Source organism: Syngnathoides biaculeatus, chromosome 11 (assembly GCF_019802595.1).
Source record: "Syngnathoides biaculeatus isolate LvHL_M chromosome 11, ASM1980259v1, whole genome shotgun sequence".
NCBI classification, from domain to species: domain Eukaryota; kingdom Metazoa; phylum Chordata; class Actinopteri; order Syngnathiformes; family Syngnathidae; genus Syngnathoides; species Syngnathoides biaculeatus.
Window position 1 is genome coordinate 29,155 of NC_084650.1, and position 21,077 is coordinate 50,231.

General features: G+C 45.8%; 4 protein-coding genes and 1 non-coding gene across 7 annotated transcripts in view; 2 read left to right on the plus strand and 3 right to left on the minus strand.

Moving 5' to 3' along the window:
• The first annotated feature begins 2,264 nt into the window (after nucleotides 1-2,264).
• On the plus strand, nucleotides 2,265-2,346 carry trnal-cag (transfer RNA leucine (anticodon CAG)). Its single transcript has one exon. It is a non-coding gene; the product is annotated as a tRNA-Leu (tRNA).
• A 2,392-nt stretch (nucleotides 2,347-4,738) lies between these two features.
• LOC133508841 (macrophage migration inhibitory factor-like) lies at nucleotides 4,739-6,178 on the minus strand. The gene is made up of 3 exons (XM_061835311.1): nucleotides 5,321-6,178; nucleotides 5,037-5,209; nucleotides 4,739-4,921 (listed from the first exon to the last, which is right to left on the minus strand). Exons 1-3 carry the CDS (start codon nucleotides 5,426-5,428, stop codon nucleotides 4,849-4,851), a joined length of 354 nt encoding a protein of 117 aa, XP_061691295.1. The 5' UTR covers nucleotides 5,429-6,178; the 3' UTR covers nucleotides 4,739-4,848.
• Nucleotides 6,179-6,447: 269 nt separating this feature from the next.
• mif (macrophage migration inhibitory factor) lies at nucleotides 6,448-14,040 on the minus strand. Its single transcript, XM_061835313.1, has 3 exons — nucleotides 13,827-14,040; nucleotides 7,979-8,151; nucleotides 6,448-7,874 (listed from the first exon to the last, which is right to left on the minus strand). The coding sequence occupies exons 1-3, from the start codon at nucleotides 13,932-13,934 to the stop codon at nucleotides 7,808-7,810; spliced, it is 348 nt and encodes a 115-aa protein (XP_061691297.1). The 5' UTR covers nucleotides 13,935-14,040; the 3' UTR covers nucleotides 6,448-7,807.
• Nucleotides 8,160-13,820, minus strand: LOC133508840 (uncharacterized). Of its 2 annotated transcripts, XM_061835310.1 has the most exons (3): nucleotides 12,164-13,820; nucleotides 10,818-12,077; nucleotides 8,160-10,722 (listed from the first exon to the last, which is right to left on the minus strand). In XM_061835310.1, exons 2-3 carry the CDS (start codon nucleotides 11,435-11,437, stop codon nucleotides 10,458-10,460), a joined length of 885 nt encoding a protein of 294 aa, XP_061691294.1. In that variant the 5' UTR covers nucleotides 11,438-12,077; nucleotides 12,164-13,820; the 3' UTR covers nucleotides 8,160-10,457. The 2 variants fall into 2 exon arrangements, with proteins under 2 accessions (XP_061691294.1, XP_061691293.1); XM_061835309.1 differs by having other exon boundaries at nucleotides 10,818-13,820.
• A 2,801-nt stretch (nucleotides 14,041-16,841) lies between the features above and the next one.
• si:dkeyp-121d2.7 (zinc finger protein 263) overlaps nucleotides 16,842-21,077 on the plus strand; it is a 34,162-nt gene continuing 29,926 nt past the window's right edge. For both annotated transcript variants that reach the window (XM_061834178.1, XM_061834179.1), the window contains exon 1: nucleotides 16,842-17,022. The gene's annotated coding sequence lies outside the window, so the exon portion shown is untranslated. The remainder of the gene's footprint in view (nucleotides 17,023-21,077) is intronic.

Here is a 21,077-nt window from a genome sequence, read left to right on the forward strand (position 1 = left end):
ACCCTAAGTGTGGACGTCATGGTTGCCTTTCATCCACCCAGCACAACCATGCGGAAGTCACGGTTGTCATTCATTCAGCGAGCACAACCAGTGCGGAAGTCACGGTTGACATTCATCCATCCAGCACAACCCTTGCGCTGCAAGCCTGATTGCGGGTGTCCTTCGCCGGCTTGAGGGTGTCCTTCACCCGCATACCATGCCTGGTTATGCCTGCGCACCCTAAGAGTGGAAGTCATGGTTGTCATTCATCCAACTCGAACAACCAGTGCGAAAGTCACATATTTCATTCACCCAGCCCGCGCTACCAGTTGGTTGGAAGCCTGCATGCGGGTGTCCTTCACCCGCATACCATGCCCGGTTCATGCCCGCGCTCCCTAAGTGCGGAAGTCACGATTGTCATTTAACCAGGCAACACAACTATTGCGCTGGAAGCCTGCTTGGGGAAGTCCTTCAAACGGATACCATGCCTGGTTCATGCCCGCGCTCCCTAAGTGTGGAAGTCATGGTTGTCATTCATCCATCCAGCATAACCAATGCGGAAGTCAAGGTTGTCATTCATCCAGCCACCACAACCTGCGCGCTGAAAGCCCGCTTACAGGTTTCCTTCTTCCGCGTAACATGCGTTGTTCATGCCCGTGTGCTCTAAGAGTGGAAGTCATGGTAGTCATTCAACTAGTGTGCTGGAAGCCCGCTTGGGTGCGTTCCCCGCTATATACCATGCCTGGTTCATGCCTGCACACCCTAAGTGTGGAAGTCATGGTTGCCTTTCCTCCAGCCAGCACAATCATGCGGAAGTCTTGGTTGTCATTCATTCAGCGAGCACAACCAGTGCGGAAGTCACGGTTGTCATTCATCCAGGAAACACAACTATTGCGCTCGAAGCCCGCTTGGGGGTGTCCTTCAACCGCATACCATGCTTGGTTCATGCACGCGCTCCCTAAGTGTGGAGGTCACGGTTGTCTTTCATCCAGACACCACAACCATAGCTCTGCACGACCGCTTGCGGGTGGCCATCACCCGCATACCATGCCTGGTTCATGCCCGCGCACCCCAAGTGTGGAAGTCATGGTTGTAATTCAACCAGCCAGCACAACCAGTCTGGAAGTCATGGTTGCCTTTCATCCATGCAGCACAACCGTTGTGCTGCAAGCCCGCTTGCGGGTGTCCTTCACCCGCATACCATGCCTTGTTCATGTCCGTGCACCCTTGTTGTTGAAGTCATGGCTGCCTTTTATCCATCAAGCACAACCAGTTCTTTGGAAGCCCGCTTGGGTGCGTTCCCCCCCAAGCATAATTTGCCTGGTTCATGCCCGCGCACCCTAAGTGTGGAAGTCATGGTTTCCTTTCATCCAACCAGCACAACCAGTGCGGAAGTCACGGTTGTCATTCATCCATGCAGCACAACCGTTGTGCTGCAAGCCCGCTTGCGGGTGTCCTTCACCCGCTTACCATGTCTTGTTTATGTCCGTGCACCCTTGATGTTGAAGTCATGGCTGCCTTTTATCCATCCAGCACAACCAGTAAGCTGGAAGCCTGCTTGTGGGTGTCCTTCTCCCGCATACCACTGTCTTCAATCATTGGCGTTTCCCTGAAATAGCAGAGGACCTGTAAAATCTTGAGGTACTTTTTGTCCGTCATATTTTGGAACATGACGTTGGATTCGTATTTCTGGGTCAAAAGAGTGGCGGAACTGCAATCCCAATGGAATCTGGCGATGTTTTTGCTTTGAGGTTTGCTGAAGATACCAAGCAGAAGTTGTTTTGACTGTTGTTCCTGAAGGAGTGCTGAATAGACACAAAACTGTTCAGCTGCATTGGCCGAGAGTATGATCCAATCTACCTGCATTGCAGCAGATAAGTCTAACATTGAAACGCCATTTCATGGATTTGGAGTCCCTTTGTCAAATTCCCTGGGGAAGCAGGAGACATGAAGCCTGAGTCCCAAATTCCTTCAGGGTCGAATCAGTCAGTTACGCGCCGTGAAATCCTAATAAGACAAACTCTGATTCCGAGACAAAGGACTTTGAACAGTTTTACTCTCAGTATCGCTCAGTTTACATAAAAAGGACTAGCTGCATTGGCCGGGAATCGGACTCGCGCCTCCCGCGTGGCAGTCGAGAACTCTACCACTGAACCACCAATGCTTTCTGGCAAAGCAGTAGGATTTGTGGTCTTTCGTATTCATTAAAACAATCTGCCATTTCGGATAGCCGTCAAACAGGGCTATGCCCCATTGCTCCTCCACCAAGGGAAATCAGTACCACTGTCAGGATGGCCAAGCGGTCAAAGCCGCTGCATTCAGGTTGCAGTCTCTTTGGAGGCGTGGGTTCGAATCCCACTCCAGACATTCTCCCATTACAAAGTTTTAGTGTAAGCTTTTGTTAGTCCCCCTCTACTGGTGTCTCCCCGACTCTTGTCATGAATCTGACTTCAACAATGAAATCGCACTCCGAACCAAAACCTCATTCATCATTGTTTGTACCACCTACCTTTTCAGAATAATCAAGTCATTACACACTGTCTGTCGTGACCACAGTCTTCAATCATTGGCGTTTCCGTAAAATAGCAGAGGACCTGTAAAATCTTGAGGTACTTTTTGTCCATCAAATTTTGGATCATGACGTTGGATTCGCATTTCTGGGTCAAGAGAGTGGCGGAACTGCAATCCCAATGGAATCTGGCGATGTTTTTGCTTTGAGGTTGGCTGAAGATGCCAAGCAGAAGTTGTTTTGACTGTTGTTCCTGAAGGAGTGCTGAATAGACACAAAACTGTTCGGCTGCATTGGCCGAGAGTATGACCCAATCTACCTGCATTGCAGCAGATAAGTCTAACATTGAAACGCCATTTCATGGCTTTGGTGTCCCTTTGTCCAATTCCCTGGGGAAGCGGGAGACATGAAGCCTGAGTCCCACATTCCTTTAACAGTCCTTGTCATCTTTGTAATGCTCTTTATTTGTACTCTTAACTTTCAGTTGAGGGTTGAATCAGTCAGTTACGTGCCGTGAAAAGCTAATAAACAAGACAACTATCATGCCATGAAATAGACACACAATAGTTGCCCTTCTTGTTGGCCGAACCGTCAAAAGAACTCACTTTAGGTTGCAGTCTCATCGGGTTTGTGGGTTGAAATTCTGATTGCAAGAGAATGGACTTTGAACATTTTTACTTTAAGTATCGCTCAATGTACATGAAAAGGACTAGCTGCATTGGCCGGGAATTAGACCCAGGCCTCCCACGTAGCAGGTGAGAATTGTACCACTGAAACACCAATGCTTTCTGAGAGTTTGTTTTTAATTTTGCCGTCTTTCATATTCTTTAGAACAACTCGCCATTTCAGATGGCCGTCAATCAAGGCTATACGCCGTTGTTCCTCCAATACAAGAAGTTTGCGCCAATCATTGCCGTTTCCATACATTCACAGAGGAACTGGAAAATCTTGAGGTACGTTTTGTCTATCAAATCATAGATCATGATATTGGACTTGCATTTCTCAGACAAGAGAGTGGTTAAACTGCAATCCCAATCAACCCTGGTAGTGTTTTTTACCATGAGGTTGGCTGAAGATGCCGAGCAAAAGTTTTTGGGACTGTTGTTCCTTAAGTCGTACTGAATAGACATAAAACTTTTCAGCTGGATTGGTAGAGATTCAGACCCAAGCTACCCACATTGCAGCAGAAAAGTCTGCCATTGAAATGCCAATGCATGGCGTTGGAGTCTCCTTGTGCATGTCCCTGGGGATGCAGGGGATATGAAGCCTGAGTCCCATATTCCTTCAACAGTTTTTGTCATCTTTGTAATGCTCTTGATTTGGATTCTTATTTTTAAATTGAGGGTTGAATCAGTAAGTTATGTGCCGTTGCATGCTGATAAACAAGAAAACTATGATCTATAAAATAAACACAAAATAGTTGGCTTTCAGGGTCGCTGAACCATCCAATGAACTCACTTCAGATGGTATTCTCCTTGGGTATGCCAGTTAATAACATGAGCAGTATCACATTAACTTCATTCATAGGCGTTTCCATACCCGTACATTGGACCAGGAAAATCGTAGGCCAGGTTTCATTCATCAAGTTTGTGATCAAAATTTCAAAAGCAGGTGTGTTATATTCATTGAAGACACTAAATTGTCCACAGATGTAGATAAAATTTATTTTCCAGATGCCTTGCAATTTACTGGCAACCAGTCTAGGGTAGGCCTAAAATCTATACTTCAGTCCATCAGTCTGCAAATGGTCACATCGCCCTCTTGTTCTCAAACCAGTCTTAACAGTTGTGACAGTGCTCATGTTATTAACAGAAAAGTGAGTGCTGTAGTGTAATATTCATACCACAATGCTGATTCCATTTCCATTTCAAAATATTTAAACTAAACCTGTTCCAAGGACAATATTTCTTGTGCTATTGACACATTAACATATTTCAGTTACAGTTACATAATTAACGTATTCCAGTGACAGAATGAGTCAAGAGATATATAATTATCTTTACCTATGTGATGTGTGTGTAGTGATTATATTGTTTTAGCTTCCCCAAATAAGATCAAAGGAGTTCTTCCAGGCACATTTTAAGCACCACCTGCCTTTCATACAAATATTTAAATAATCAAAATGGCAGCTGTTGTCACCAACAATACTTCATAGTGTTTTAAAGCTTTTAATGCAATTCAGTCGAGACAATCAATGAGGAAACACGAGTTTGTGTATTACACAATGTGCTTTATTGCAGCGAGGGAAGACCAGTATAAAGCTGCGTGAAATAAATGCTTATCGTGTTTTTGGTTCTTGGTCATTTTTAACTACAATTCTTCAATACAGCTGTCATTATCTTTTGCTTGAGGATGTCACCCTACATCTCAGCCAAAGTAGTGTTGTTCCAGGCAACATGGCAAGCATCCATCTCTACAAAATTAATGCAAATTCTGAAATAGACCAAAGGAGAAATGTGTTTATGAATGAATAGGGAGGAACGAGCAGTGTATTTTAGTCACCAGAAACTCATTGAAAAAAATTGATATACAGATGCATGTGTGTTACCTTTCAGGAGATATGCCTAGGTGTTTGTTGAGCAGCCCACACAGTATTTTGGAGTACTCCTTGATTTTAACACAGCTGATCTTGTCAATGCTGTGGTAGGAGCAGAGTGCACATGGGTCGACATTTCCTCCAATCATCATAATTTGATCTGCGTGGATATGCACCGCAATTAACTGATTCGTGCAAACAAACAAAAAGACAACAAAGGTGCATTAAATTACTATCAATGACGAACATCAATCTCATCATCGGGTAATTCATTCATACCATGAATCTCGACATACCTGTGCAGGCTTGCCCACAGCTTTAGCCAGTTCCTCAGTCGTTTCTGACAGCAAATCCGCTGGCAGGTCCTCTTTACGTACGGTTGTGTTAACAAAAAAAATCTGCATGGTTTCCGCAGAGCACGGTCTTCTCTTTGCTTCAACGTGGGACTGACTGATGTTCCAAAAGGTGTGAAGTAGAAGATGGAAGGTGGAGCAATGTTCTTATATTCGTGTTTGGCAAGTGGTAAGTTAATATACATGTAATTATTCCTTTTCATCCCTCAGGGGTAAATTCAACTCACACTCTCCTACAGATCTGCGTTGCACACCACACATACAGTAGAAGTAGGAAACCCACATGCAAGTATGCAAGGAGATGGCTATCTTTCCCCTTTATTTTCATTTTCCTATATTGCATCAGGTTGCAAAGACAGGAGGGAATCCCCAACTTAAATCTTCCCAGCTGTTTCATCCAGCTCTATGGAGGGGTCCCAAGGTGTTCCCAAGCTCACTGGGGAAAAGAGCCTTTGGAAAATCAATCTCCTAACCTTTCCTTAGTATCCATGTCAAGTGAAAAATGTCTTGCAAGTTTGGCAGACTTGACAGAAAATCAACAACCTTGCTAAATTTGAACAATTACAAAAAACTAAAAATGCCTCAAAATGAGGCTTCAAAATTGTGAAAACTGAATCATTTGTCTCAATGGCTAGAATCTTATGGATCTGACCGGGCCAAGTTTGACAGTTTGCCGCTCCATCTAGTCCAAGGGTGCCCAGGGGTGGGAGTTTGGGGTTGAATTTTATTTTTTTTATTTTAGAACGACCAATAATGGAATAGAATGACCAAGTCACAAAGATCTACCCACTACAAAAATGCAAAAAATTATTTTAAAGTATATTGAGGATTCTTTATGTTTAAATGTATGTTTGTGTGCCTTTCATAACCGCATGAGCCATTATTGCACAACACAACATAGTGAATCATAAACATTTTTTGTACAGTGAAGAAAATAAGTATTTGAACACCCTGCTGTATTGCAAGTTCTCCCACTTAGAAATCATGGAGGGGTCGCAAATTTTCATTGTAGGTGCATGTCCACTGTGAGAGAGATAATCTAAAAAGAAAAATCCAGAAATCACAATGTATGATTTTTTTCACGATTTATTTGTGTGATACAGCTGCAAATGTTAGGGTAATGTATTTGAACACCTGTCTATCAGCTAGAATTCTGACCCTCAAAGACCTCTTTGTCTGCCTTTAAAAGTCCACGTCCACTCCATATATTATCCTGAATCAGATGCACCTGTGTGAGGTCGTTAGCTGCATAAAGACACCTGTCCACTCCATCCAATCAGTAAGACTCAAACTTATAACATGGCTAAGACAAAAGAGCTGTCCAAAGACACCAGAGACAAAATTGTACAACTCCACACGGCTGGAAAGGGCTACGGAGAAATTGCCAAGCAGCTCGGTGAAAAAAAGTTCCACTGGTGGAGGAATCATTAGAAAATGGAAGAAGCTAAACATTCAGTCAATCTCAATCAGCCCAGGACTACATGACAGGACTTGGGTCAATGACCTGAAAAGACCTGGGACCACCGTTTTCAAGGTGACTGTTGGTAATACACTAAGACGTCATGGTTTGAAATCATGCATGGCACGGAAGGTTCCCCTGCTTACGCCAGCACATATCACGGTCCATCTTAAATTTGCCAATGACCATTTGGATGATACAGAGGAGTCATGTGAGAAGGTTTTGTGGTCAGATGAGACCAAAATGGAACTTTTTGGTCATAATTCCACTAACCGTGTTTGGAGGAAGACGAATGATGAGTTCCATTCCAAGAACACCATCCCTACTGTGAAGTATGGGGGTGGTGGCATCATGCTTTGGGGGTGTTTTTTTGCACATGGGACAGGACAGCACTGTATTAAGGAGAGGATGACCATGGCCATGTATTGTCAGATTATGGGGAACAATTTTTTTCCTCGCGGCACGCCGACTGGTCGATTATGATTGACGCATTGAGCACCCCTGATCTAGTCTATGCACATTTTCAGTAATAATCTTTGAGCACGTAAAATGTATTTGGAAACAAATCCATGATTTTCCTTTATTAGACACAATATGATATTATATGGTGGCCCATCTCCAAGCAGCAAACGCATGAGGTATTGTGACCTTTTGACACATTCAATATGCCAGCGACGTTTACATATACCGCAATTTGCATCAAGGTGAGGATTACATAAACTTGAGGTCTATGGAAAAGTAAGCCCATTCGATACAGCGAGGCAATGAGAAAACATGAATTTGTGTACTACCAGATGTGCTTTATTGTGGAGGGGAAAGACTACTGAAAATCTCCATTGATTGAACTAGTAAGTGCAATAAAGGTCAATTGACAAGGTATAATCATGTGTATTTTGCTTTTGCGCATTAAACTATATTATCACATTTCAATGCAGATGGAATGGTTTTCTTTGAGCCCCTCAACCTCCATCTCAGCCAAAAGTGGAGTTGTTCCAGGCCACATTGCTGGGATCCATGTCCACACAATTAATGTAAATCCTGCAATAGACAAAAAGAGAGACAGTTCATAGATACAGCTACAACAGAACAATGTGTTCATTTTGGTAATCATCCTGCCTCATCATAATAACTGGTTGGAATACCTGTCAGGAGATACGCCCAGGTGTTTGTTGAGCAGTCCACACAGTAGCTTAGAGTACTGCTTGTTTTGAGCAGAGCTGATTTTTCCAATACTGTGAAGGAAGCAGAGTGCACACGGTTCTCTCTTCCCTCCAAACATTATCATTTGCTCTGGGTTGATTTGCACAGCAATGTACTAATACATGCAGAAAGAGAAAAAAAAAAACATTGTAAAGGGTGGATCACAAAAGTACAAACCCCTATTCTAATTAAAGGAATACTCTGCTGAACAATGAAAAGGCTTAATCCGATATCATTTAATGGTGTTTTGAGAAGATTTTTATCGACAAAGACACATTTTCATGGGCGCTGCCATTTTGGCAAGTCACATGACTTAAAAAACAGGAAGTGACATCTCCTTTGTGCCTCCTGTGCGCAAACACAATCACGGACAGCGCTGATTTCTCGGGTTTATCCTCATCTGCTGAAGAAATAGCAGCATTGGTTGATCGGGAAGATGGAGGAATACGTCCATACAGATTTAAACTTGTGGCTGTAAATACTGGTGAATATTTGGATGGATTTTCGGACGGGAATGATGCGGAGTCTGACTCGCTAACTACTAACCATAGGCGCAGAACGGTCAAACGCCGATTGTGTGGAACTATAATTTTGGAAACTTTTGACAAAGGTCGCTCAAAGAAAAAAATAATAAGAGTACTGAAGTTTTTAACAAGAATGGACAGCCTTTGTGGCGAGGGAGGGTTCTGCTGTGTATATAAATTCACAGATGGGGAATATACGAAAGCATTCATACAAATGTTTCTTTTTCTTACTAGGCAGAATATACCACCAAGCCTTCTTCGGATTATTTCAATCCGAATTATGGCAAACTTTCGCAGTAGAGTAGGGCATTTTCACATGTCCCATGGTCGTGGTACTGCATGTGTTTAGACTACAAATTGGGCCTGACTTTTTTGTTTACGCAGAGAATACATCACATCCGGGCAAGTAGGTCATGTGACTTGCCAAAATGGCGCCGCCCATGAAAATTCGTAATTTCCAATAAAAATCTTCTCAAAACACCATTAAATGATATCGGATTAACCTAAAATTTTCAAGGTACAGTAAGTATGACATGACCTATCGTTTTAAGGTTTTTCATTGTTTAGTGGAGTATTCCTTTAAGTTGAGACGTAAAACTGAAAATTTGCCAAAACCTTTCAACCTCTATTAAAATGAAACACTATGAAATGAGATATTTAATGTTCAAACTGATTCTCGCACCCAAATAGTCTCCCATTTTGAGTTTGATGCCTGTAACATGTTCCCAAAACATTAAGACAGGGGAAACAAAAGACGAAGAAAGTTGAGGAACGCCTCCTCAGAAAACACGTTTTGAACATTCCACAGGTGAATAGGTTAATTACAAACAGGTGCGTGTCATGACTGGTTAGAAAAGTAAAGCCATTATATCAAAGAGAAAAAACAGCATGCGGAATGTTTTCAGTCAAATTCAAGAGCCAATATCTTGATGGCATAAGGGTGTGTTAGTAACTATGGCATGGATAACTTGTCCATCTGTGAAAGCACCATTAATGCTTTTAGGTACATACAGGTTTTGGAACAACATATGATGCCATCCAAGCAACATCTTTTTCAAGAGCTTCCCTCCTTATTTCATCAAGACAATGCTGAGGCACATTCTGCATGTATTACCAGTCACATTTGAAAAATGCACAGGTGTGGTCCACCAGTCAACCCCAGTGTGGTGGCCATCCAGGCCACCAAATGTGAGGCGTCCGGGTGGACAGGTCAGGAGGACGACCCGGACGCCAAGCACCAGGATGCCCACGGGGCGATTCGGGTGGATGACCTCGGTGAGGAACCAAACGGTGAAGCAGGAACCAGACCAAGGCAGGCCACTGCTCCGGACAAGGACCTCCCACGCCGTGGTTGCGAGATGACCAGGGATTGGTCGCCACCGATGGTTGGTCAGGAGGCAGCCGTAGATCGGTCGCCGCTGAGCCTCGGTCACGAGGCAGCCAGAGATCAGTTGCCGCCGAAGTCCGGTCACGAAGCGGTCGGGAATTATCCGGAGCAAGGAGGACGGCGGAGAGAAGAACCAAAGCCATGACCGCCACCATCACCGTCACAGCCATCCCGAGGACCCTCCAGCTCTGGGGTGGCTCATCAAAACTCCCCAGCTCTTATCGCCGTCGAGACAGGGTCGTGGGACGGCCTCCTGGACAGGAATGTGAGGCGGCTGGTGAACCGTCGCCACCTCCTGGACAGCAACGTGAGGCGACGGTGGCATCACCACCTCCTCCTGGAAAGCAACGTGAGGCGGCGGCAGCAACGCCATCGTCACCTCCTGGACAGCAACGTGAGGCGGCAGCGGCGGCGCCGCCATCACCACCTCCTCCTGGACGGGAACATGAGAAGGCGGTGGCGCCATCGCCACTTCCTCCTGGACGAGAACGTAAGAAGGCGGCGGCGGCATCACCACCTCCACCTGGACGGGAACGTGAGAGGGCGGTGGCGCCATCGCCACCTCCTCATGGACACCAACGTGCGGCGGCTGAGGAACCGTCGCCACCTCCTCCTGGCCGGGAACGTATGGGCGTCCCCGTCGCCGTTGGAGCAGGAACGGGGGATGACCACGGACCGGTCGCCGACGAAGCAGGAGCGTGGCGCGGCTGCGGACCGGTCGCCAGTGGTACTCCTGGACACGGACAAGAAGCGGCTGTGGAGACATCGCCACCTCCTGGACAGCAATGTGAGGCGTCCGGGTGGACAGGTCAGGAGGACGAGCCGGACACCAAGCACCAGGATCCCCATGGGGCAATTCGGGTGGACCACCTCGGTGAGGAACCAAACGGCGAAGCAGGAACCAGACCGACTGCTCCGGACGAGAACCTCCCACGCCGGTTGCGAGACGACCAGGGATTCGTCGCCACCGAGGCTTGGTCAGGAGGCAGCCGTGGATTGGTCACCAACGAGGCCAGGTCATGAAGCGGCTGGGAGCCATCAGGTGCGAAGAGGATGATGGAGAGAAGGACCAGAGCCAGGATCGCCACCATCACCATCACAGCCATCCCGAAGTCTCTCCAGCTCCGGGGTGGCTCAACAGAACTCCCCAGTTCCTGTCGCCATCGAGACAGGGAAGTTAGAAGGAGGCCGCGAACCGGTCGCCGCCGGTCCTCCTGGACAGGAACGTGAAAAGGTGGCGGCATCGCCATCGCCACCTCCTCCTGGACGGGAACATGAGAAGGCGGCGGCACCATCACCACCTCCTGGACGGGAACGTATGGGCGTGCCCGTCGCCGTCGGAGCAGGAACGGGGGGCGACCGCAGACCGGTCGCCGACGAAGCGGCAGCGTGGAACAGCCGCGGGCCGGGCGCCACCGGTACTCCTGGACACGAACGAGTAGTGGCTGCGGAGACGTCGCCACCTCCTGGACAGCAACGTGAGGCGGCATCGGGTCGGTCTCCACTGCCACGTGAGCTTCCAGTGCATTCGTTGAAACAGCAACGTGGGCGTGGCACGGTGGCGGGTCCGTTTCCACGGCGACGTGAACGAGAGTAGGCAGAGAGTCAGTCGAAACTGACACATGGGCGTGTCTCGGGAGCCGGTCAGTTCCAACTGCCGCGCGAGCATGAGTCAGAAATGAGTCCGTTAAAACTGCAACGTGGGCGTGTCGAGGTGGTGGACCCGTTCCCACTGCAACGTGCGCTTGGTGAGGTGACGGATCCGTTCCCACTGCAACGTGAATCTGGGTCAGCAGCGAGTCAGTAGTAGTCGCGACGTCAGCGTAGCTCGGCTGGTTCTTCAATCTTTACTGAACCTGGGCCGTGAAAGCCGCCAATTCGGCGCTCTGCCGCTCTATCTCCGTGTGATTTGGCGGCTCCTCCTCCCTCTGGCCTGGAAGCTTTGCCACCAGCTGCGCGTCTGCCGGTTTCACCATTGCCAGCGAGGAGTGGGAGGACGGTGTCTTAGTTGTCGCGCAGCGGGAGGCACAAGGGAGCGCCCGGCTGGGGAGTCTCCTCTGGCCGCCACGCGGAGGTCCCGGGTAGATGGCCAAGCGGTTCCCACAAACGGGTTGGTGTACTCGGACCTACCTGCTGGAAACGCGGGGAGGTGAAACAAACTGGCTTGATTGAAGATTCGGCGAAGAGATTCGTAATCGAAATAATCAGAGTCGTACTCAGGCAGCCGGTCATACAAATCAAGGTCCTCCTCATAGTCCGAAAAGTCAGAGTCCAGAAGAATATGCGGTGCCGGACGGGTCGTGGTCGGGTCATATTCGTAGCTTGCCGGTGGAGCATATGACACGGAAGCAGAGAACGTCATAGAGCCTACCCGGATCGGACAGGCTTGGTCCTGCGGCAGATGGTCTACCTTGCGTCGGTCCCGGAGACGCCGGGTCTTTCCTGCTGGGTCCTGTTTTGGCCAGATCGTTCTGTCAGGACCCATAGGAACGGAGGTAGGACCCAAATGCAGGAGGACACGGAAGATACAAGGTAGTTCGGGGAAAAACGCTAATTATTAAATGGTCGGGGATCGGGCAGGCAGTCAGGTGCAGCAGGATCATGACAGATAACGCGGTAATATCGGGGAAAATGAGTGTTCGCATTTAGATATATGGACAGACTAGTCTAACATTAGAACTTAGATCAAGTCAAAGTAAATCACAATCTCATACTTATTATAGTTAGATACTGAAATACTAGCTGTGTTATATCCCAGAAATCTTTTCAATGTAACTCAGCCTTTCACAATCGACCGGCGTGGTGGGGTTGCATGTGCGCATTGCCGCAACTGCCATAAATACGAGGCCGGCTTACTAGAACGTGCCTTTATGTGCGTGCGCTTGACGTATTGGCCCACACATGAATCAAGCGACGAGGTGGATGATAGTCTCACGTCTTTTTTTTTGGGGTGGACTGCCGCCAAATGATCAACCAAAACTGCCTTGTGATCGACGCATTGAGCACCCCTGATGTAACTGAATTTCCTTTGACATGGCTCATTATGTTGATGACTTTCGACATAAATGCACTCGCAGTACATGAAGCAGCTCGGAACATATGCTTTTGGCATCGTTTCCATACACGCTCAGTACGGTTAACTTGCATTTGCTGTTTCCAGGTGAATACTGATTGTTTAGAATCTGGCTTGTTCTGTTACAAACGTTTATGTAATAAACACGTTAATTAGTATTAATTGTACACAAAATAAGCAACGTCTTTCAAGATCTATTTTTTATACTCATAAATTTTACCTGGGTGGGTTAGATTTGCGAGTGCAATGTGTGCATCAAATGTGAGCGACTGTATATATGTTTGGCACAATTCTTACGCCGGATGCCCTTCCTGACACAAACCTTCTCAGGGAGTGGAGGCCGCAGTGGGATATGAACCCACAACCCCTGGTTTTCCAAACCAGTGCTCTAAGCACTGAGCTACGGAGCCTCAACTGTATTACTATAGTATAGCTTTGTAATAAAAGAGTGTGAGTACTGCACTGGCCGGCCAGCACTCCAAACCCGTCTCTTACTGAAAGTGTGTGTGGAATTTTAAAGTTCAAAACACTACAATGGAAACCCTGACTCGTGAGAAACTTAAATTGTACATCAAGACTCTTGAGAAACTTAAATTGTACATCAAGCAACAATGGGCTAAGCTGCTCAGAAAATTGAAGTTTTAAATAGTATTAATTATGCTCTGAAGCTTTGGGGCTCAACATTCTCGGAACCTTTTACCCATCTTGGGAAATGCGAAAATTGAACCCATTAAATTGCTCGGAGCTTGACAAACTTTACAGAAGCGTGTGCCATGTGTAATAAGAAGCCGTGTCGCTTGTCATACCTGCGCAGGCTTGCCCATAGCTTTAGCCAGCTCCTCGGTAGCTTCCGACAGGAGAGCCGCCGGCACATTGTCTTTGGCCACGTTGGTGGAAACCACGAACATCGGCATGATTCTCACGTAAAGTGGTTATCTCGTTCTTTGAAAACACTAAAAAGGACTGCGACTGAAAGGTTCCGGTCCGGGAAGCTGTAAGAGACGGATCCGTAGGCATATATAGATACACAAATAGAGGCTTGATCGAGCAGGTTGATGTGTCGATTGGGTACGTCAGTTCGTCTGCCATATTTAATGTGGAAGCTCTGCTTGCGTACTCAAACTACAGTGCGTAGTTTCTGTCGCCCCCGAGGCTTGATTTATGAATTACAACAACAGAATCGTCATTTTGAAACTCTATGGCGCCCCCCAGATATGGGGAAAGCAATTTATACCCGTGTTTTTATTAGATACACATTATCTTCAGATTCTCTCAAGTCAATCGATCAATCCAATCTTCAAAATTCCTCTGAAGAGATCATTATTGGATGATTATTTTCTGGTACGAGAATGCAAAATAATAGTTAAGTTTTATAATTATGTTAGCTTTTAACAAATCGCTCGGTAAAATAGATCGTCTGCGGTTTGGGCTAATTAATGTTAGCTAGTAATGTCCAGTGAACCTTTGTGATGCCTGTCTGACAGGGACAGTATGGAAAATGGCAGCAATGTTTTTCTCTCGCTCTCACACAGGTAGAACACACACGATTATTGTGCGTATTGTGTGTGTATTGTAGAAGCGCCATCAGAGAGGTCATCAATGGTGGCATCGTTGGACCTTAAGTGTTCTTCAAGCCCACCTAATTGATGTGGGTTTTTTTTTTTATATTTTTCTCAGAAAAAAAAGCAGCAATAAATTCGACAAAAAAACGTACATTTTTCAAGACATTTCACTTTTATGTATAGACTCAGTCTCGGCTCAGACGAGGCGTAGACAGGTCCGGTTTGGTGGCCTCAGTATTGCATCTCTGCCTTTTCCATATGATATGGTTCTGTTGGTTTCACCAACTCATGCACTCCAAGTCTCACAGGAGTGGTTCGCAGCCAAGTGTGAAGTGGTTGGGATGTGAATCAGCATTTCCAAATCTTAGAACATAGTCCTCAGTCAGAAAAGAGTTGAGTGCCCCCTTCAGTTCAGGGATGGGATCTTGTGCTAAGTGAAGGAGTTCAAGTAACCTGGGATCTTGTTCACGAGTGAGGGAAGAATGGACCGGGAGATCGACAGGCGGATCGGTGCAGCGTCTGCAGTGACTTTGTATCGGTCCGTTGTGGTAAAGAGGGAGCTAAACTGAAAGGCAAAGCTCTAAATTGACCTGTCAATCTACATTCTTCCGCTCACCTCTGGTCACGAGCTGTGGGTCATGACAAAAAGGACAAGATCCCGGATGTACGTGGCCAAAATGACGTTCCTCCGCAGGGTGTCCCTTAAAGATAGGGTGAGAAACATGGTCAGCCGGGAGGGCCTCAGAGTAGAGCTGTTGTTCCTCCACATTGAGAGGAGCCAGATTAGCTGGATGGGGCATCTGATTAGGATGCCTCCTGTATCTCCCTCTGTTATCAGGCATGTCCCACTGGAAGGAGATACAGGGGAAGACCTATGACATGCTCTAGTCTAGAGACTATGTAGGCCAGGGGCCACCAACCTTTTTGAGGCTTAGTGCGAATTTCTGAGCTCCGATTGTATGAACGGGTACATGACCTGTTTCCAGCAATCTTCAGAGTCAGAGTTTATCATACATAAAAAAAAACGTTTTATTTGTTATATTATACAATATTGAGTGCTGCGCCGCCGTGACGCCAAAACACTTAAGTATTGTCATTGAATTTATAAACTGTGTTTATAATGAGCAGATCCTGAAGTGGAGATCTGAGGTGTAGTTTTTGTCATGCTCCTGGCTTCCTGCCCAGGCTGGGCGTGGCTAGCCAATTAGTCTGAGCACACCTCCACCTTGTTCCAGCTAATGCCTCCCAGTATATATAGGACTTGGGGGACAACTTGTCCTTCGCCAGATCGTCATCCTTGATGCTTCGTTCCCGCAATCCCGTTTGCCTGACTTCTGCTCTCCGTGTACCGACCTACGCCTGTCCCTTGACCCCGCTCTTGAGCCTGCTGCACGATTACTTCTGCCTTGTTTGGACTGCCTGCCTGATCCCTGACCTTGGACCGAATAAAGGTTTTCTCTATACTGTCTGCTTATCTCTGGAGTCGTGCATTTGAGTCCACCCTCGTGCCCAGTTCGTGACAGTTTTCTAATTTAAAAAAAAAAAGAGCACGGACTAACTTGTGGACGTTTTCAGTGAAGCGTGAACACACTTGTTGCCATCAGATTAGATATTTGAGTGTTTAGTTATTCTGACACAAGACAGTTACAGTTATACAAGATGAGCATTGACTATTTTACAAAGGAAAAAAAGTCTCCAGTGCTGTCCATTGAAAAGACCAACATTTTTTTTTCATGAAAAGTGATGGGTAGACTTGGTAAATGTAATGTTCATTTTTTTTTTTTTCGTGTGTCATAGCATTAGCGACAAATGATGCGTGAATAACAAGATGCAATCAAAAGTAACTGTTCAGTGTGACAGTTATGAATCCCGTGAACATGGTTTTTGACTGAAAACGTTAGACACATCTCCGAACAGAAAATTGAGTCATCCGCGCTGATCGTTGCTTTGCCACAACGAATATGGCGGCGATTTCGACGTAAGAACCATGCCCAATGTTTCTGCGGAGAGAATGGCTATAGACCAAAGGACGTGGCGGCTTTTTTTCTTTTGTTTTAAGCGCACGCTACCTCGCCACCAGCCGCCATTGATTCCACATTGAGATAATACAGTATTTACAAACAAACCAACTTGATTATTTTTCTTAGAAACACGACTTGAGCGCGCACCCGGACAAGAGCATCAATGTTCTGAGCGCGACTGCTCTTGTCTGCACGGCACGTGACTGAGCATGCGTAGTGTCCTAAAGCATCATTAGGCAGGGTTGAGGAAGTGGGGGGGACTCGCGGTGGGAAGTAGTAGACAAGTTCCATGGCGTTTTCCTTTGTCGTCCTCGTCCTTTGCTTTTGAACTGGGCTCGCCCTGCGTCGGCATTTCTGAACACGAGCGGCTTTTTCTGCGTTTTTCAGGGAATCGCCGCAGGCATCGAAATAAACATACGGTGAGTATTTCAAGGCATGTACCAATTTCCATTCGAATACAGTACATGACTCCTGAATGCTCTGGCTTGACATTTTCTCAACATCTATGTGCTGTTTGACTCCAAGAAGGTTGTGGAAATCGGAAGTTAATGAGAGGAATAAAAACTCGTTGGCAACGTTTTGTGTTTGGGATATCGGAGCGACGAATGGAACACGTTTTTGCAGTTGTGTGCGTGTATCCAGTATAGCCTGTAAATACACGCATACATACTTTTACATAATTAAAACACTTATCAAAACTTTTCGTTTGGTAGTCACAGAAAAAGACTCGACAAATTAGTCATTAATATTAAATTAAAGTTAATTGAAAATCAGTCATTGCTTTTGATTTGTGGTTCAATCAACATAGGTTAAAAAATGATGTTACCCTTAATATGCAGTTGCGCAACTCTTTCAGGCAATCACTGCACTCAAACACAATTTTGGTAACTTTCAGTGACACTGCTGCACCTCTCAGCAGGTATGTTGGACCACTCTTCATGAACAAACTGCTCCCGTTATTTTGTGGACGGAAGTAATATGTATGTACGAGCAGTCTTTTGAATCTGTCATCAGCTTTCCTCCTACAGCCATGTCCAGGGAAGTCGGGTAGTCCTGTGGATCTTAAATTTCTCAACATGTGCAACTACTAGTCACAGCAACATCAAGGTGCTTGGAGATAGCTTTGACATTTATGATGCTTGTCTTTAATTATTTTTCTAATTACTGACACAACTCTCCTTCGCTTCCTCTGGTCCATGTTTAGTGTGATACATACCATGTCACCAAACAGCACTGTGATTACCTTTCACACTTTAAATCGTCTGACACACCGTTTAGAAATTTGAAGACACCTATGATGTGAAAAAGAGGACGCCTGGTTTCAAAATGTCTCTTAGGGCCAAATGATTTTTATTTTCTTATCTAGGGGTGATGTAATTTTTATCCAGGAATGTTTCATATATTTTTTTTTATTTTTTTGTCATTTTTTCTGTTTTTCCTTTGGTGATTATCCATCCATCTTCTACCCGTGTATCCGGGTTGTGTCGTGGGGGAAGTAGGATTAGCAGTGTTGCTCAGACTTCCTTTTCCCCAGCCACTTCGTCTAGCTCTTCCAGGGGGATCCCAAGGTGTTCCCAGGTTAGCCAAGAGACTTGGTCTCTCTACCGTGTCCTGAGTTGTCCCCGGGGTCTCTTTTCGGTGGGACATAGCTGGAACACCTCACCAGGGAGGCGTCTGGGAGGCATCCGAATCAGATGCTCCAGCCTCCTCATCTGGCTCCTCCCAATCGACTTAGCCCCTCTCAGATAACTAAGCTTCTCACCCTATTGCTAAGGGAGAGCCCATACAGCCTGTGGAAGAAACTCATTGTGGCCATTTCTGTCCAGGATTGTGTTTTTCAGTCATGACCCACTGCTCGTGACCATAGGTGAGGATAAGATCCTCGATCAACCAGAAAATTGAGAGCTTCACCTTTCGCCTTTGTTCCCTCTTTACCACAGCGGACTGAGACAAAGTCCGCATTACTAGAGACGATGCACAATACGCCTGTCAATTTCTCCCTCCATTCTTCTCTCATTTGTGAACAAGACCGCAAGATAGTTGAACTCCTTCCCTCAGCGTAGGCTCTCATCCCTGACCTGGAGAGGGCACGCCACCCTTTTCTGACATGTGGACTATGGTCTCTGATTTGAAAGTGCTGATTCACATCCCAGCCACTTCAAGCTTCTCTTCTTCAAACCGCACCAGTGAGAGTAGGAGATCATGGCTTGATGAAGCCAACAGAAGGACATCTGGAAAAAGCAGGGATGTAATACTGAGGCCATAAAACCTGACCTCATCTATGCCTCGGCTGCGTTGAGAGATTCTGTCCATAAACGTTATGAACAGAGTCAGTTACAAAAGGGAGCCTTGGCGGAATCCAACTCTCACACAAAATAAGTCTGACTTATTTCCGGCAACGCAGACCAAGCTCTGATACCGGTCGTATGCAGCCCCTGTTTCCCCTGGAACATGAGTAAAGTTCTATCAGAAGTGGGAGTCGAAACTCCTTCTGACAGGGGATTCTGCCAGACGTTCCTAGCAAAGCCTAACTTTATGTTTGGGCCTGGTACGTTGGACCAGCATCTGGCCCCACCATAGAAGCCAACTCACCACCAGATGGTGATCAGTTGACAGCCCCCCTTTTCACCTGAGTGACCAAGAGATCCGATCACATGACCACAAAGTCAATCATCGGACTGTGACCTAGTGTGTTCTGGTGCTAAATGCACGTGTAGACCCCCTTATGACTTAACATGGTGTTTATCAAGAGTCCGTGATAAGCACAGAAGTCCAGTAACAGAACAGCACACGCTCCTTCGTACTTGCAAATCTGCACAGTCGAGCACGAAAAATAATGCGCGTAAAATTGAGTAGAAATACATAGATATTGAAAGACGTAGCTTATTTTGTGTAGTCTTGACTAATGATCCCTACAAGCTACGCCATTGCGCACTTGTCGCACACTCTCAGCGCACATGAAAACCAATCCAGCGCAGTGAACCATAGCCTGATGTCTTTTTTTTTTTTTTTTTTTTTAATACAGAACCACACAGTCAGTCTCTCACAAGCTGCTGCTCAGCCTACTTCTACTTCCTAGTTTACCTGACACTGCCCCCCTCCACTCTTAAAGGGGTACACTCATAATTAGAAACAGAACACACACCCAGAACTTTGTCTGCGGGCATGACTAGTGGACCACACCCATAACTTTATATCTGCGAGCATGACTGACCAAACCAGAACATGTTTTTCAAATCTGAGTGACTGTATTTTGATCGGGCGGGGCATTCTTTCCACTCACACCCTTCCAGTTCTGTCATTGCCCACGTGAGCATTGAAATCCCCCAGCAGAACCACCGGTGGGGCTTTCCTTCACTACCTTTAAGGACTCCAAAAATGGTGGGTACTCTGAATAGTTGTTTTGTGCATCAACACAAACAACAGTCAGGACCCGTCCCCCGACCCAAAGGCGGAGGGAAGTTACACTCTCATCAACCGGGGTGAACCCCAACATACAGGTTGCAAGCTGGGGGGCAACAAGTACACCCACACTTGGTCCCTCTTACCGTGGGCAATTCCAGAGTGTAACAAGAGTCCAACCTCTCTCAAGAGGACTGGTAGTGTGTGGAGGCGAGTCCAACTATTTCTAGTCGAAACTTCTCGACCTCACACACCAGCCAGTTTCTGTAGCTGGAGATCGGATCGCCAAGGTCCCTGCCTTTGCCCATCACCCAGCTCACACTGCACCTGACTCCTATGGCCCCTCCCTCAGGTGGTGACGCCATAGGAAATCGTTGATTTTTTTTTTTTTTCATTTATTTCTATTTCTATGCACACTGTGGGATTTTTTTCATTACCAGAGGGGTACCAAGAACTTTGTCTACATATATTTTTAAAAAGGTGAAAGAAAGGAATTTGCTTGAACTCAATGTAAATACTACGGTGCCGTGAAAAAAAATATTTGCCCTCTTCTCAATTTCTTTTGTTTTTGCGTCGTTTCTAGGGTTGGGAATGTTGTGTACAAGGCCAATTCAATACAGATCTTGATATGTGGGTAAAACAAAACAAAACAATAGCTATATGGGTGGAACGATTCGATTCAATAATAAAGTATGGGAGCGATATAGCTCAATTCAAATCAGTGCTTAAAAAAAAATGAACATTTGCACATATGCCAATCGTAAAGAACCTTGACTTAACCCAATTCTGTCAGAGGACATTTGTCCAAATTTATCTCCAAACATCTACAGTATTGTAAAAGAATGGTTAACCCTGAGCTTGGTTGCTTTGTGACACTGGAAACACAAAAGTAGTTTTATTTAAATATCAAATTAATTATTGAAAGACTAGAATAATACTGCACTGCACAACAATTTTCTCTCCCCAAACTGTATAAACAATATTTAAAGGGCCACAGACATACCTATAAACATTCTAAAATAGATGAAATGAAAAATACATATAACATTATTCACTTCAATGTCTACACCAA